General features: G+C 38.9%; 1 protein-coding gene across 18 annotated transcripts in view; it reads right to left on the reverse strand.

The window, feature by feature from the left end:
* Positions 1-13,975, reverse strand: part of LOC131435438 (transient receptor potential cation channel trpm) — a 394,002-nt gene that overhangs the window by 10,503 nt on the left and 369,524 nt on the right. For all 18 annotated transcript variants that reach the window (XM_058603330.1, XM_058603328.1, XM_058603325.1 and 15 more), the window contains 6 exons: positions 10,616-10,806; positions 10,284-10,529; positions 10,041-10,162; positions 9,204-9,974; positions 194-617; positions 7-132 (listed from right to left, as the gene is read on the reverse strand). In XM_058603330.1, coding sequence (XP_058459313.1) covers positions 7-132; positions 194-617; positions 9,204-9,974; positions 10,041-10,162; positions 10,284-10,529; positions 10,616-10,806 — 1,880 coding nt within the window. The remainder of the gene's footprint in view (positions 1-6; positions 133-193; positions 618-9,203; positions 9,975-10,040; positions 10,163-10,283; positions 10,530-10,615; positions 10,807-13,975) is intronic.

The following is a 13,975-nucleotide window of genomic DNA, read 5'->3' on the forward strand; positions in this document are numbered from 1 at the left end:
CCATACCTCGAGACGACGATGTTGGAGAAGTAATCATGTGACAAACACTTTCCAGTTCATCTGTGATGGATGTGTACTCTGCGTGAATCTGCAGCAGCAGTTGTCGTCCTCTTGTCGGTGGTCGTTGAACGGCTGAAAAAAAAATCTCCTGTTAAACTTTTCGACTTATCACGAACGCGAAAGGAAAACTTACGCTGCTCGTTTCCACTGTCCGGCTCGGATTGGGTGATGCTCTGCTGTCGTTTGATCATATTCATCTGATACAAACTGGTTTGCGACTTGTTGATATCGAAGAAAGACGCACTTTCCGAATTTCTCCGCCCAGCTCCGGGCATCGAGCTGTTTCTCCTTCTGGCAGCCGTTCGTTGCCGCAGCCCGTCGTTGTTGGTATCGACGATATCTTCGACGGATTCCTCGCCCACCAACGTGCGGTCATCGCAATTTTCCAGCGGCGTTAGAGTATCTTTGCTCTCCGTACTGGCCGTCTCCTGTCGTACGTTTAGGAACGGCTTGGATTGGACCAACCCGGACGATTCCGCCGGTGAAAGAGCCTTCGATTGTGGCAGGTACAGGTCGGACTCTTCCGAACGTATCGACAGCTTGCGGTCCTGTGAAGTCTGTCATGGAATCGAAAACAAAGCATAGATTTAAATTTTCTAATTTGAGATTGTGATTGAGATGGATATTCAAGATCTTTACAAAATCAAGAATTATCAGCCCTTCCCTATGTCAGATTAGTTCGGGAAATAGAAAAGACGAATAGTCGCCAGAAACAAAGTGAAACGTATACGCTTGACAGTTTAATGAAGAATTTTGTAATTATTAGAACAATGATCAATTCACTAATTCAATCAAACAAGTGTCTTTCAGTGGAAAAACTGAACATTCTTATTATTCACGTATTTTTACGCACTTTAACCCTTTATGGCGCGAGGTCATTTCTTTTGCCTTTCTCAAAAAAAAACATGTTGGCCCTCATTTCCGTTATCACTTCCACTTTCACATTCACTTCACTTACATGTCACTTCACTTGATTTTTCCTATTACCAGTATCACGCATAGTAAAATGATCATTGTGGTGGAAAAAACTAATTTTTTCAACAAAATATTGGTTCATAATGACTTCAAGGTCATCCAAGTAATTACTTTTGTCTCTGAAGCGACTTCCGTAATAAGGACCTACATTCATTTCACTTTGTTTTCACCGCGTAGTGACACCGGTAATAAGGGCCGTTATGTAATCACTGTAAAAATCGACTTTTGAACCGGGACCCGGGGGGACCGAATGGCATTATCTTTGTATGAGTGAGTGTGTGTGTGTGTGTGTATTTTTGTGCACTCGGTGGCTGAACCAATTATTACAAACTTAGATTCAGAAGAAAGATCTCTTGGTCTCAAAAAAAATTCTGAGAACGGTAATAAGGGCCTCTGAATTTAATTTTATTATGACCTTTGACTTCGGAATCACAGGGTGATGTGTCCAAAAACATGAAAATATTTGCACATGTTTTTTTTTTGGAAATTAACCGATTTTCACAAAGCTATATTAAAATCCCTCTGACCTCTGGCTATGGAATTACACAATTACAAGTGTGAAAATGGCCATTTCAAGAGTGTTTTTTCGAAGCAGGTCGTTAAAAGAGAAACAATTTCTCTAGTTTGTGACCTGTTATTCTTTGGTCACAATGTAGTTCCTTTGGCCACTGAGTCCAGCTTGTATATATTTTTCAAACATTGTATATTTTTGTTTATTTCATTGTCAGTAAATGTCTGAGTAGAAGTTATACGTCAATCGCGTTCATACTCCGTGTTTACATGTTTGAGTCACGTTTAAGTTCTGCTCAATAGCAAAGGTTGGTGTCAAAAGTAGGGTCCTGTTTAATTATTTATTCTATTTATTTATTTATTTATTTATTTATTTATTTATTTATTTATTTATTTATTTATTTATTTATTTATTTATTTATTTATTTATTTATCTATATATTTATTTTTTCATTTACATTTATTCACTACATATTCATTATTAAATTATATATTATATTCAAAAAGTATTTATTTATTTATTTATATTATTCATTTATTTACATTCGTAAATTCATCTATTTGTTTATACAAATTTATTCAATAAATTATGATTATTTCGGTTAAAGGAAACAAGTATAGTAGGTATAAATATTAGTCAAGACACCAACCAGAAAACGATAATACATTGTAACCGTCATCTGTCTACACACTGTCATCGTCGTCATCATCGCAGCATAAAATGCGGGGTGGCATGCTTTGAAGGCGGCGGTGGGATTGGGATGGAAAATGGACAGCAAGCCGATAAAACCGCGGGAAAATCCTTAAGCAAGGACGAGTATTTTTCAGACCCGGTAGAGTGAAGATCGCAGCAGCGAGTCACAGGCAAGAAGTGACAGTGCGTTTCAAAAGTTCAAACTAGATCCAAAGGGATCTTAAACCGTTCAGAAGATCCACACGAACGTTAGTTTCTGTTCGGTGAGTCGAGTTGGGATCAGTGTGGTTGCCGTTTCCTTGAGTCGTACGCCGCGAGTGCAATAGACGGTCAGTGTTGGCAAAACCAAAGACGCCAATTACGACGCCACTACCCACGTATTGGCAGGGTTTGGCGGGAAAGACCGATCAAGTTGAAAATCCCACTCGACTTCGCGTTAGACACTCGTGATAATCCAAGTGCACGTGTACCACTCTCCGGGTTGTTTGTGAAACGCAGGCCTCCGTTACAAATAGGCCGAGTTGCTGCATCGTCTGGATACCCTGGTCATCACATCACGCTCCCATCGCCCCGAAGTCAGCGCCGTCCCGCCCGTCATCGCCCGCCGAGATCACCAAAGTCGACCAACGATCAGCACGGCCGCAACGGAGCGTCGAAGCTAAGACGTTCACCAAATAAACTTGCGCAAGTAGTAAAAAGTATATTCTTTTGTGTTCATTTTATAAAATATAGTGTTTAGAATTAAAAATTGTACGGTCTTTCTTCTTTATACAAGCTGTGTCGTCCATTTTGTTTTATTTGTTACTTGTTTCCGCCGAAACGATTTACTCAGTGGCCACAGGTAGGAAAGAAAGTCCGCCCCTATAAAATAGTGAAGTGAAGATTCTCCAGGAGACCAACAAGGTAAACGACCCTGAACTGGTGGTCCGGTGCTGAAAAGCAGCCACCAGTAGTGTATGTATAAAACCAATACGTAACAAGTTTGTGCATAGAGGAGAGTGTTCGGTTGCCGGCACCCCACCATAACTTTTGACAGAAAGCAAATAAAGTCATTCCGTCAAATGTCATATAAGTGTAATAGCAGTACGCTCTTTTTGTGGCAAATACCAAAGCATACAAACGCGTTTACTTTTTGCTACGATCAAAATAATTTTTAATTGTGTAAATATCAACACAAAACTTTTATCCAACCTTTTTCATAGTGTCATAAATTAGAGAGCATCAATCGGAAGGGTGAATACATTGAATGTTTATAAAGTGAATTTAATCTATTTTGTGATTCAACAAAATGATTCAACCCGGGTGATATGCAACAACTAAACAGCTTCCACACATTCATCATATAAGTAAATACATTCTTCACTGTTAGACACAGCAACTCCAAAACCATCAGACAATCAAACTTCTTGTTCAAAACGCCTCCGAAATTAATAAACCCCTTTTTGCTTTTCTCATATAGAAAGGCAATACACTCACTGTGAAAACCGATTTTTGAAGCGTGTGTGTGTATGATTCAAATGAAAGATCTTGTGGTCCCAAAAATCACTATTAAATGTTATCTCGATCCGAGTACCGGTTCCGGAATTACAGGGTGATATGCACCAAAAATATGAAAAAAAAAATTGTCACTCACTTTTCTCGAAGATGGCATGACCGATTTCCACAAACTTATACCGTTTTCGTTTTTGAGCCTACACGCGAGCGACTCTGACTCCGAGTAAAACAGACACGTGGAACGCGCCCTAAACAACAGCTCATAAAAAAAAATAAACAAACTCGAATGGAAGTCGAAACTACGTGATTGGAGTCCGATCTAGAGTGGGGTTGCTAAAATAAACATCTCAAAAGTTGTTTGGGCGACCCTGTGTCAATTCTCGGACTGCTCTGATCAATAAACGAAAACGATATTAGATTCAAACAAAAGGCCTTATGGTCCAATAGCTTGCGATTGAATATTATCTTTATCCGACTTTCGGTTCCGGAATTACAAGGAAATATGTGCAAATCTATGAGAAAATACGCACTCAATTTTCTCGGAAATTTCCTAACCGATTTTTGAAAACTAAGAGACAAAAATAAGGTCTTCAATCTCTTTAAAAAGTCTCCAAAAAGTTGATCCAGACCTAATTAGTTAGAGGATATGGAAATCTACTTTGACACTACTAAAGACTGTCCCGGAAAGTATGGACGCAACCAAAAACCGTTGCCATTTCGCAATGGTTCAGAATCTGTCAATTTTTATGGCTGCGTCTTGTTGTTTACACTCTTCTCTAATAACTTGTGCAGTTGTTTATTAGTTTTCATTAGTTTGTTTCCAAATGCGTGGACTTTCAGTAGGAGAACGTCGAAAAATTGTATACAAATGGTACACAGAACGTGGACTGTCACTGAGAAAGATAGCAAAAATGGAAGAAGTAAGTGAAAAAGCCGTGCGAAATGCAATCAGAAACTTCGGTGAGGATAACACTTTTGAGGATAAACCGAAAACGGGTCGAAAAAAGGTCCTGCTAACCCTCAGTTGGATAAACGTATACTGAAGGCGTTCGAGCAAAAGAAGGACGTTTCAGTTCGGGATGTGGCCAAAAAAGTGGGCACTTCGAAGTCAAATGTTCTTCGTGCTAAAGAACGTTTGAATCTTCGAACCTATAAGAAGCAGAAACAACCAAAACGTAGTCCGAAACAAGAAGCATCGATCAGGCCGAGGGTTCGAAAGCTGTACAACACGATTCTTGCTGGAAATTTGAACTGCATAATCATGGACGACGAAACCTACGTGAAACTCGATTACAAATCCTTGCCAGGACCACAATATTATACGGTGCGAGAAGGGCAAGTGTTAAACCAGTCCGAGACATCGATTGAAGTCGAAAAATTTGGTCTGGCAAGCAATTTGTAGCTGTGGTAAGATTTCGAAACCCTTCATCACCACTGCTTAAATGAACAGCGAAATATACATCAAGGAATGTTTACAAAAACGACTTCTACCCATGATTCGAAGCCACAAGAATTCTGTTGTCTTCTGGCCAGATCTTACTTCTTGCCACTACTCGAAATCAACGGTAGAATGGTATACTACCAAAAATGTCACTTTCGTCCCAAAAGACATGAATCCACCAAATTGCGCACAACTTCGACCAATTGAGGAATTTTAAGTATTAACGAAGGCACATCTTAGGAAACATGTCTCGGCAGCCGAAACCATTCAACAGTTCGGAGAAGATTGGAAAAAAGTGTCAATACTTGTCGCCAAGAAGTCTGTATGGAATTTAATGAGGAACGTTCGCAAGAAGGTGCGCCAGCTAGTCTACAATGGCTAAGTAGCAAATGTCGAGAATAGTATACTGTTGTTGTAGTCTAATATTATCAGAGTATCGAATAAAATTTGAATATCTAACACTTGTGAATTATTTACAGCAAAATCAAAGTGCGTCCATACTTTTTGGTACAGTCTTTAGTACACGGTTTCCGCATAAAGCTTTCGGTGTCTTAACAAACACTGTGCAATTTCATCCAGATCCGACTTCCGGCTCCGAAATTATAGGGCAATGAGTATCAACACTTTTAAACTGTCATACAGAATGATGCAAAATCGGTACGGTGCTGGTACGGAAGAAAAAAACGTCACCGTCTAGCACACAGCATGCTATGTTCAATTTTTTATAACGTGCAGGATTGCTACATTTAAATCTATATTTACTTGACATAACTGTTAAGAAATTGAAAAGGTAATGGTAGTTTTTTGATTTTATTCAAGTTTGAAAAAAAAATCTTTACAGAATCTTCTAGTGATGTTTTTGAAAACGTAAGTAATAGGAGAACGGCATCATTACACCACAAGGTGGATTAAAAAAGGTTTTTCTCTTTCAATCATGGCTTATACACTAAAATTTACTAAAAAAATTACATTTCTAACAGATTTTCTTGGGGGGGTAACCGAAGATCTTTTTTGAAGTGACCAAAAATGATCACTTTACTTAAAAGGAAATCGCAGGAATGAATTGTAAATGTAATTCTTTCATGAGTTGTTTTCTAAAATTACTTAATATTCACATAATGTTCACTTAGTCAAAAGTTATAATTAAAAAATAAAGGGGGACCGGTAACCGAACATTCTCCCCTATTCAAGTGTTTTAATGTTGTTTTGCTATGTTCGAAGTTTTGCGTTTTTTTTAAGCAAGCTTTCGAAGTTATGCGTTTCGTCTTATCTTAGAAAACTCGGATCCGGTCTTATCTTGAAAAAATATTTCTATCGACTCTCTGGGACTTATACAGAAAAATATTTTAATAAAAAATCCTGTTTTAATACACCTAGTGGTGTACAGACCGAAGGATGCGGCCAGCGTAGATATTTACCAAAGCCATCTGGAAGACTCATGCAATATTCAATTCATCGACTACTGCCGATCGCCAGCTGAAAGCTGGATTTTCGAGAACCCGAGATGACATAGTCTAATGATACTATTCTTGTATTAAGTTAGTCGTTAATTAAGATTAGAAAATACCCCTGGCATCTTAGAGTTTAAGCAGTGTGCCTAAAATTATATTACATTATTGAACAAAAAAAAAAACAAGTGGTGTAATGATGCCTTTCCATATTTCTCATATTCTCATATATAAATGTGTGGATTTTCACAAAATAATTTTCTTTTCCTGAAAAACAGAAAGGTTTGTCCATCAACTAGTATAACCTACAGAGTGAAATAGTTCTCAGATCGATTAGACCATATCTAAAAAAACGAAGCGAGTTCCATAATTGCAGGTACTTCCGAAACCGGAATCCGGAAACCGGTATAACCGAAGTCGGTTCGATAAAAGTTAATGGGATCTGTTTTTGAGTCTAAAATCACAATCTCTGGTCGTTAATCGAAAGCCGGAAATCAGGAAAGCCGACAGTAATTTGTTTGGTCGTCTATTAACAATGACTACCGATTGGAATAGTTTTGAGGGGAGTTTAAAAATTATTTTACGCTTTTTACTTCGCCGCTTTTAGTGACGGTATAAATATTTTAACAATCTTCACCCTGGAACTCCACAACCGGATGTCGGATTCGGATGAAACTCAGGAATTCAATATGGTACCACAAAACCTTTCACTTGAGTTAAGTTTGTGAAAATCGGTCAATCCATCGCTGAGAAAAGTGATTAGATCCAAACACGAATACTATTTCCAGTACTTCCTGAATCGGAAACCGGGAACCAGGATTGCCAGAATCGGTTTGTTTTATTTGTCTACTGTCTCGACGAACTGAGTCGAATGGTATATGACACTCGGCCTTCCGAGCCTCGGTCAAAAGTCGGTTTTCTCAGTGATTGCAAAACCTTTCTATATGAGAAAGCCAAGATCGGTTACGCATTTTTTTCATTTGAATTTTAGAGTTATGTAATTTTTTCTATGTGTGTTTTTCTGTAAATTCTGTTTTATCTTTGATTAGCTGCAGTCTTTACTCATATTTTTCCATTTTTAGCGAAATTTCTTGGGGTGCCAGTAACCGAACACCTTTTTTATCACTTTACTGAATTGATAACAATTTTTTTCAATCAAATAAATCAACTTTGTTTCTTAATCAGTTGTTAGTCAGGGACTTTAGCTTTCCATTGATGCATAGATGTCCGCATAATGTGTACTAAGTTAGAAGTTATGAGCTAAAAAGAAAAAGTTACCGGTAACCTAATGCTCTCCCTTACATTTTTTTAGAGTGTCCAATCGATTTTCTACAACTTTGTTTTAAACACCATTTTCGTACAGTTTACAGTTTCCGTGTTAACGCAATTTGAAAAAAGTTCACGCCAAAAAACATACGCCCTTTTTAAAAATCAGTCTTGAATCAAATTGGTCTCTGCATCGATACAAAATAAAAGTTTTATCATACTGGAACCGATTTGGAGGATGTGAATTCTCATGGCTTACACATCATCTCTGGAATTATTCAAAAGAACTTAAAGAATAACTGAACTGAAGTTCTTCATTAAATAATGATACTTATCTATTCGTTTCACTAGAAATGGAAGTAATCGAGTTCTTTGAGAAATTTACAAATTAACTGCGTGCTTTGAAATGGTAGCAGGTTTGAGATATCTAGATAGAGATTGCCTAAATTCGCGACCTTTGAAAATGTATGCAAAAGAGAATGATTATTGGTAGAAATATACGCAAAAAGTATTTATTATTATGTAATATTTTTACTATAAAATACAGGTTGAGTATCCCATATTATTTACGAAGGAACATACATAGTTAGAATAACGAAAGAACGATTCAACAGAACGTTTTTTTTTCGATAGAACTATCGAGTACTGAGCGGTTCTTTGAAATGAACGGTTTATGGTGTCTATGCAAAAAGCATAAAGCTCCTCAAAACTGTGATCAAAAGTATTTAAATTCTATTAGTTGATGGTGGAATAAATCGACTTGGACGGTACATGTTCCCTGTTTCCTACGCCGGAAGTATCGGAAATAGTGGTACAAATTTTTTAAATATTATGACAAATCGTGACAGGAGGGGAGGTATCCAGTATCCGGTTCAGGCCCGTACCCAGGATTTCATTTCGGGAGGGGCCCAAAGATTAAAAAATAATGTTACTGAAGATTGCTTATGTAACTAATTCTCGGTGTGCCTTTTACGGCTGTTTTTAACATACACTTTAAACTTTTCCACTGGAGCTGATATTGTATTACATATCATTACGTTTACTGTCTTGTTATTTCTGTAACACATGTCTGAGACATTCTAAATAATTATATGATTTTGATTTCTGGAGGGGCCAGGGCCCCTTGGACACCCCCCCCCCCCTCCCCCCGGGGTACGTGACTGATCCGGTTGAAAGTCCCTCTAATTAAGAAGGCACATCGGGTTCCCGGAGATGACCGGACCGGGGGTAGTTTAATTACTGTTACTGAGTTTCTTTTAAAGCCGACTACAAAGCCTTTGGAAAAAAAGCAAGGTCATTATAAATTTATACTCACCGCGTGCGTCTTTTCCGGAGATCGGTCACTTTCGTTCTCCTCCGGCACCGTTCGCACCTCAAAATGCATTCCATCGTCGAAAATGTACGCATCCGGTCGCACTTCCGTTAGTGAGCGGTTGATTTTCTTTCTCGGATTAATCGAGATAATATTGCTATCAGTTTCCGATATGGTCCTCGTGCGAGTCTCGAACACTACCACCCCACCTGCTCCGCCACTTCCCCCGGTTCCACCACCACCGCCACCGCTTCCACTACCTATTCCCATAATACCCGTTCCGCTTACATTACTAATCGATCCGTTCAGGTTGCCCTGAATCTGCGTGTGAGCCGACATGAATCGATGTATCACAGCCAAATGGGAGAGAATCTGATCCGCCGATTCCTCCACCTTCCGAAGGCGAAATTCGATATTTTGGACCGTTGCTGTTTGCATATTCTCCTTTTGATTAATATCCTCAATCTTCTGGGACATGTTCTCCACGCGTTCATCGGTGTTCCGAATGCGCTCATCGGTCGACTGTTGCAGGAGCGCGTCCTGCTCCCGGAAGTAACCTTCAACACACTCTTCTTCAAAGTCGTACAGCCTTTCCATGTCTTCCTTTTCCAGGAACAACTTCAAACCGTTATCTCGCGATTGTTGCAGGCCTTTTGCTTTCCTAATCAAATACAGGAGGAAGGAGTAGAAATGACAGAACGCTATCAGCGGCGGGGGCAGAACTGGCTTTTGCTGATATTCCATCACAACAGTGAAACGCTGGAACATCCAAACCTAGGAGTTTATAAAAAGAGCAAGTGTTAAACATTTTTCCCTTGTTTTATTCAATTGCTGACTTACCTGGTGTGAAACGGCATTCACTTCTATGAAAATGTTGTTGAACACTGCAATCAGCAGATTGATCAGCAGGATGTTGGCAATCAAGAGATACATGGACATGGCGATAGGCGTAACCCAGTGTCCTGCAAAAAAAAGAACACAAAAATCAACGACGTCAATCACCATCCGGACAGTCTTCGCCCATGTGCGAAGGAAATGAAATGCTGCGGTCTGCACCAAAAACCCACATTCCACCCAACCTACCCGTGACACACTGCGGTTGCGAAGGATCCTCTCCGCACGGTGGATCTATGTCATCGGCGAACACCTCTCCGTACAACATGAAATAAGGCTGATAGTACACTTCTCGCACCAATCTCCAGCTGGCGTCGTTGTTGGGAAATAGGATGGCTTGTCGGCTCACACCGAAACTCATCAACACCACCAGCAACAGTACGACGAAATAAATCATGTTCTTCACCATCTTGCCCATCATCGTCACCAGCGGTCCTGTGGAAAATTCAAGAACTCAATAAATCAATCAAAATCCTATCAATTGACAAAGAAAAAAGGACCCCAGTCATGTTCACACGTACCCAAATACTTATTGACACCGAGGATGTTCAGTATTCGCAGATACCAATAGATGCTGTCCACGCAGTATATCACCCGGCCGATGTCCATCGTGTAAGGCCGCAGTCGAAGCACCAAACCGATGAGAAAGAAGATGATGGCCGCCGCATCGCACGGGTTCCACATGTTCCACGCCCAAACGGAAAATTTGTGACTGAAAAAAAGGATTTGAGGATTGTTTTTTCGTAGATTAGAACAAAAATAATCATTGATGAGTGAAAAATACAACAAAATCGTGACCATTTTACACTGGTAATAATTTTCAATCTTATTTCATCATTAACATTTACATCTGTGACCAAAAAATATTAAGTAATATCACTTTTTGTAGCGATATCCCCAACGACGTAGATTAAATCAATTCTTATATGCATCTTTTGGGTATGAAATTCACTTTTTTCAGTCAGCCAGATTTTCTCAGGATTAGATTTCTGTCCCATTTTATCTGGATTTGGTTTCCAGTTTAAGAATATCATGAGAGCAAAAAGATTTAAGTTCCTAATTTTTAATCGACGAAGCAAAAAAATATTCTAAGCTGAGCTCAAAACTGCTCTAACTGATACATCTTTTCTGTAGATGGATGTACAAACTCACCTCGGCGTTCAAGAAAACTTATTTCGAAAAATTCGTCAGTAATTAACACGCTTATAAAAGGCATCATTTCACTACTAGGTAGACTAAAGCAGGAATATTATTGACATAAACGCCTTAGTCAATTTTCGTAAACTTAGACTAAAATGAAAATTCTTATAGTCTCATAGGTTGCTATTGAATTTCCTTCGGATCCTACAGCCGGTACCGGAGTTACGTGTGAAATGTGTTTAAAATTTCAAACTACCTTTTCGAGCGACGATACAAAAACGGGGCAAAATCCTTTAAATTTAACCAGGCGCGCACTCAATAAAAAAGTCGGGAGGTGTTTTCATAATATAGGGGAGACCGGGACTAAATCGGATTTTTTTATCGAAAAAAAAAAATAACTAAAACTGGGTTTTTATCCAAGTCAGCTCTACCGCGTCATCTCCAAGCGCGTATACAAAGTCAATCCATGAATCGAAATAATAGCAGATTTATATGATATTTTGGCTGTCCGGTTCAACCACTTGTCCGATCCATCCCATGTCTCCCCAAATGATTTCTTGAGCTTCGGGAGGGCTTAAATTCCTTACCGTTTATAGTTTGCTTATATTACATTTTGGTGAGGAAAGGGTTCCAATCAGCTTTACAGCCCTGCCCAAAATGTATGCACTCCCCGTTAGTTTGTATCCGGCCGAATGAACGCATGCACGCTATATAAACGCCTCTTTCAATATGAGGAAATTATATTGATACCCAACAGTTTTTATTCCATGTATTCCACAAGCAAGTATCATAACATTGAGTTATTATTTCTATTCTAATAGATTCTAACTAGAACTAGTGTGCCAATAGTCATCTCATTAGTAGAGTCACCATACTATTTTACCGATTACTCGACTTTCATTTAATGAATTGTGATCAAATCGAATACAACCCAATTCTCAGACCCGTTTCATGTCCTTGTACTTTGATTTCATGGCTCAAAATATCAATCCTTCTTCATATATTCCCAACCGTGCTCATTTCTTGGATACTCCTAATTCTACTGTGTTTTTCGACACATCCATGATAGAAGAGATTCGTGGAATTCCGGATCACGTACGCCCTCAGGTGATCCCCAATATTTTTCACAATAAATTTAGAGCAGCCAACTGTAAAAAAATGTTTTACACTGACGGATCAGTTCTCAATGGATCCACTGGCTTTGGAATCTTCAATCAGAACATCACCGTTTCGAAAAAACTCAGTGATCCGGCTTCAATTTACGTCGCAGAATTAGCTGCTATTCAGTACACCCTCGAGATCATTGAAACCTTGCTCAAAGACCATTACTTCATTCTAAGCTCAATAGAAGCTCTCCGGGCAATGAAGCCAGAAAAGTATCCCCCATATTTCCTGGGGAAAATACGGGAACACTTGCGAACTTTATCTGAACGGTCTTATTTAATATCGTTAGTCTGGGTCCCTTCGCATTGTGTCATTCCGGGCAATGAAAAGGCAGACTCATTGGCTAAAGTGGGCGCATTAGAAGGTGATATTTACGAAAGACCAATCTGCTTCAACGAATTTTTCAGCATTTCTCATCAGAAAACACTCGAAAGTTGGCAAGCTTCATGGAGCAATGGAGACCTAGGACGTTGGCTATACTCTATTATACCAAAAGTATCGACGAAACCTTGGTTTGAGGGGATGCAAATGGGTTGCGATTTCATTCGTGTGATGTCCCGACTTATGTCTAATCACTCCGAGATGGGTACGCATCTCTGGCGAATTGGTCTCGCTGAGAATGGTATCTGCGCTTGTGGCAATGGTTACCACGACATTGAGCATGTTGTGTGGTCATGTGCCCTGAATCGTTTCACAAGATTACAGTTAAGAGACTCCCTTTGGGCCCGAGGTAGGCCACCCAATGTGCCGGTGCGAGATGTACTAGCAAGTCGCGATTGCACTTATATGTACTCGATTTACATCTTTCTGAAAACTATTGGTTTATCAATCTAGTTACTGCTTCTCTTCATTTACATCCTTTACAGTTCACCTTTCCCCAAAATGCCATCTTATGACGTACTAATTGGTTTTTGGTAACCACACATCGGAAATTTTGAGCCAAAATAAAACGAAGATTTCACGAAGACTTTGAAGTTATTATATTATTATTATCTGTTTTGTGTTATTGTATATTGTTTGAGTGTGTATGTAACTATTTGTTTTTTTTTCCATACTAACCTGGAGTAACCGCCAGTAATTCGGCTCCCTTTTTAACACTAATCTTTAATTTTCTATAGTTTAAACATAATTGTATTCCCCACTCTTTAACTCTCCCACCAACCTTGTATGTGTATGTATATATGTTAAATAATAATTGTAATTATATTGTACGAAAAAATACAATACAGACTTTGGCACCTCTGAGCTGAAGCTATGTGCCATATCAAATAAACGATCTGAAAAAAAAATCGAATACAAAATCTTTGCCTTGTCTCTAAGAAGCAATAGCGCATAAAAGTATTTCGGAAATGGTTCAATAATGCTGTTTTAGCGAAGCAAAATGTTCCAAATTTCATGTTTGTCTTAAACTTGTTCTATCAAACAAAGATAACAGATCTCACTATAACTAATGGTTTTCGTAAATGAAATGACTAATGGATTTGAGATGAATGGGGGTACCGTTACCCAATTTCTATCTCTTCTATTGGTCTAACGTTAGTCCTGAGCTGAAACGGTGGCCTTTATTATCGTTCTTG

Source organism: Malaya genurostris, chromosome 3, assembly GCF_030247185.1.
Source record: "Malaya genurostris strain Urasoe2022 chromosome 3, Malgen_1.1, whole genome shotgun sequence".
Lineage (NCBI taxonomy): Eukaryota > Metazoa > Arthropoda > Insecta > Diptera > Culicidae > Malaya > Malaya genurostris.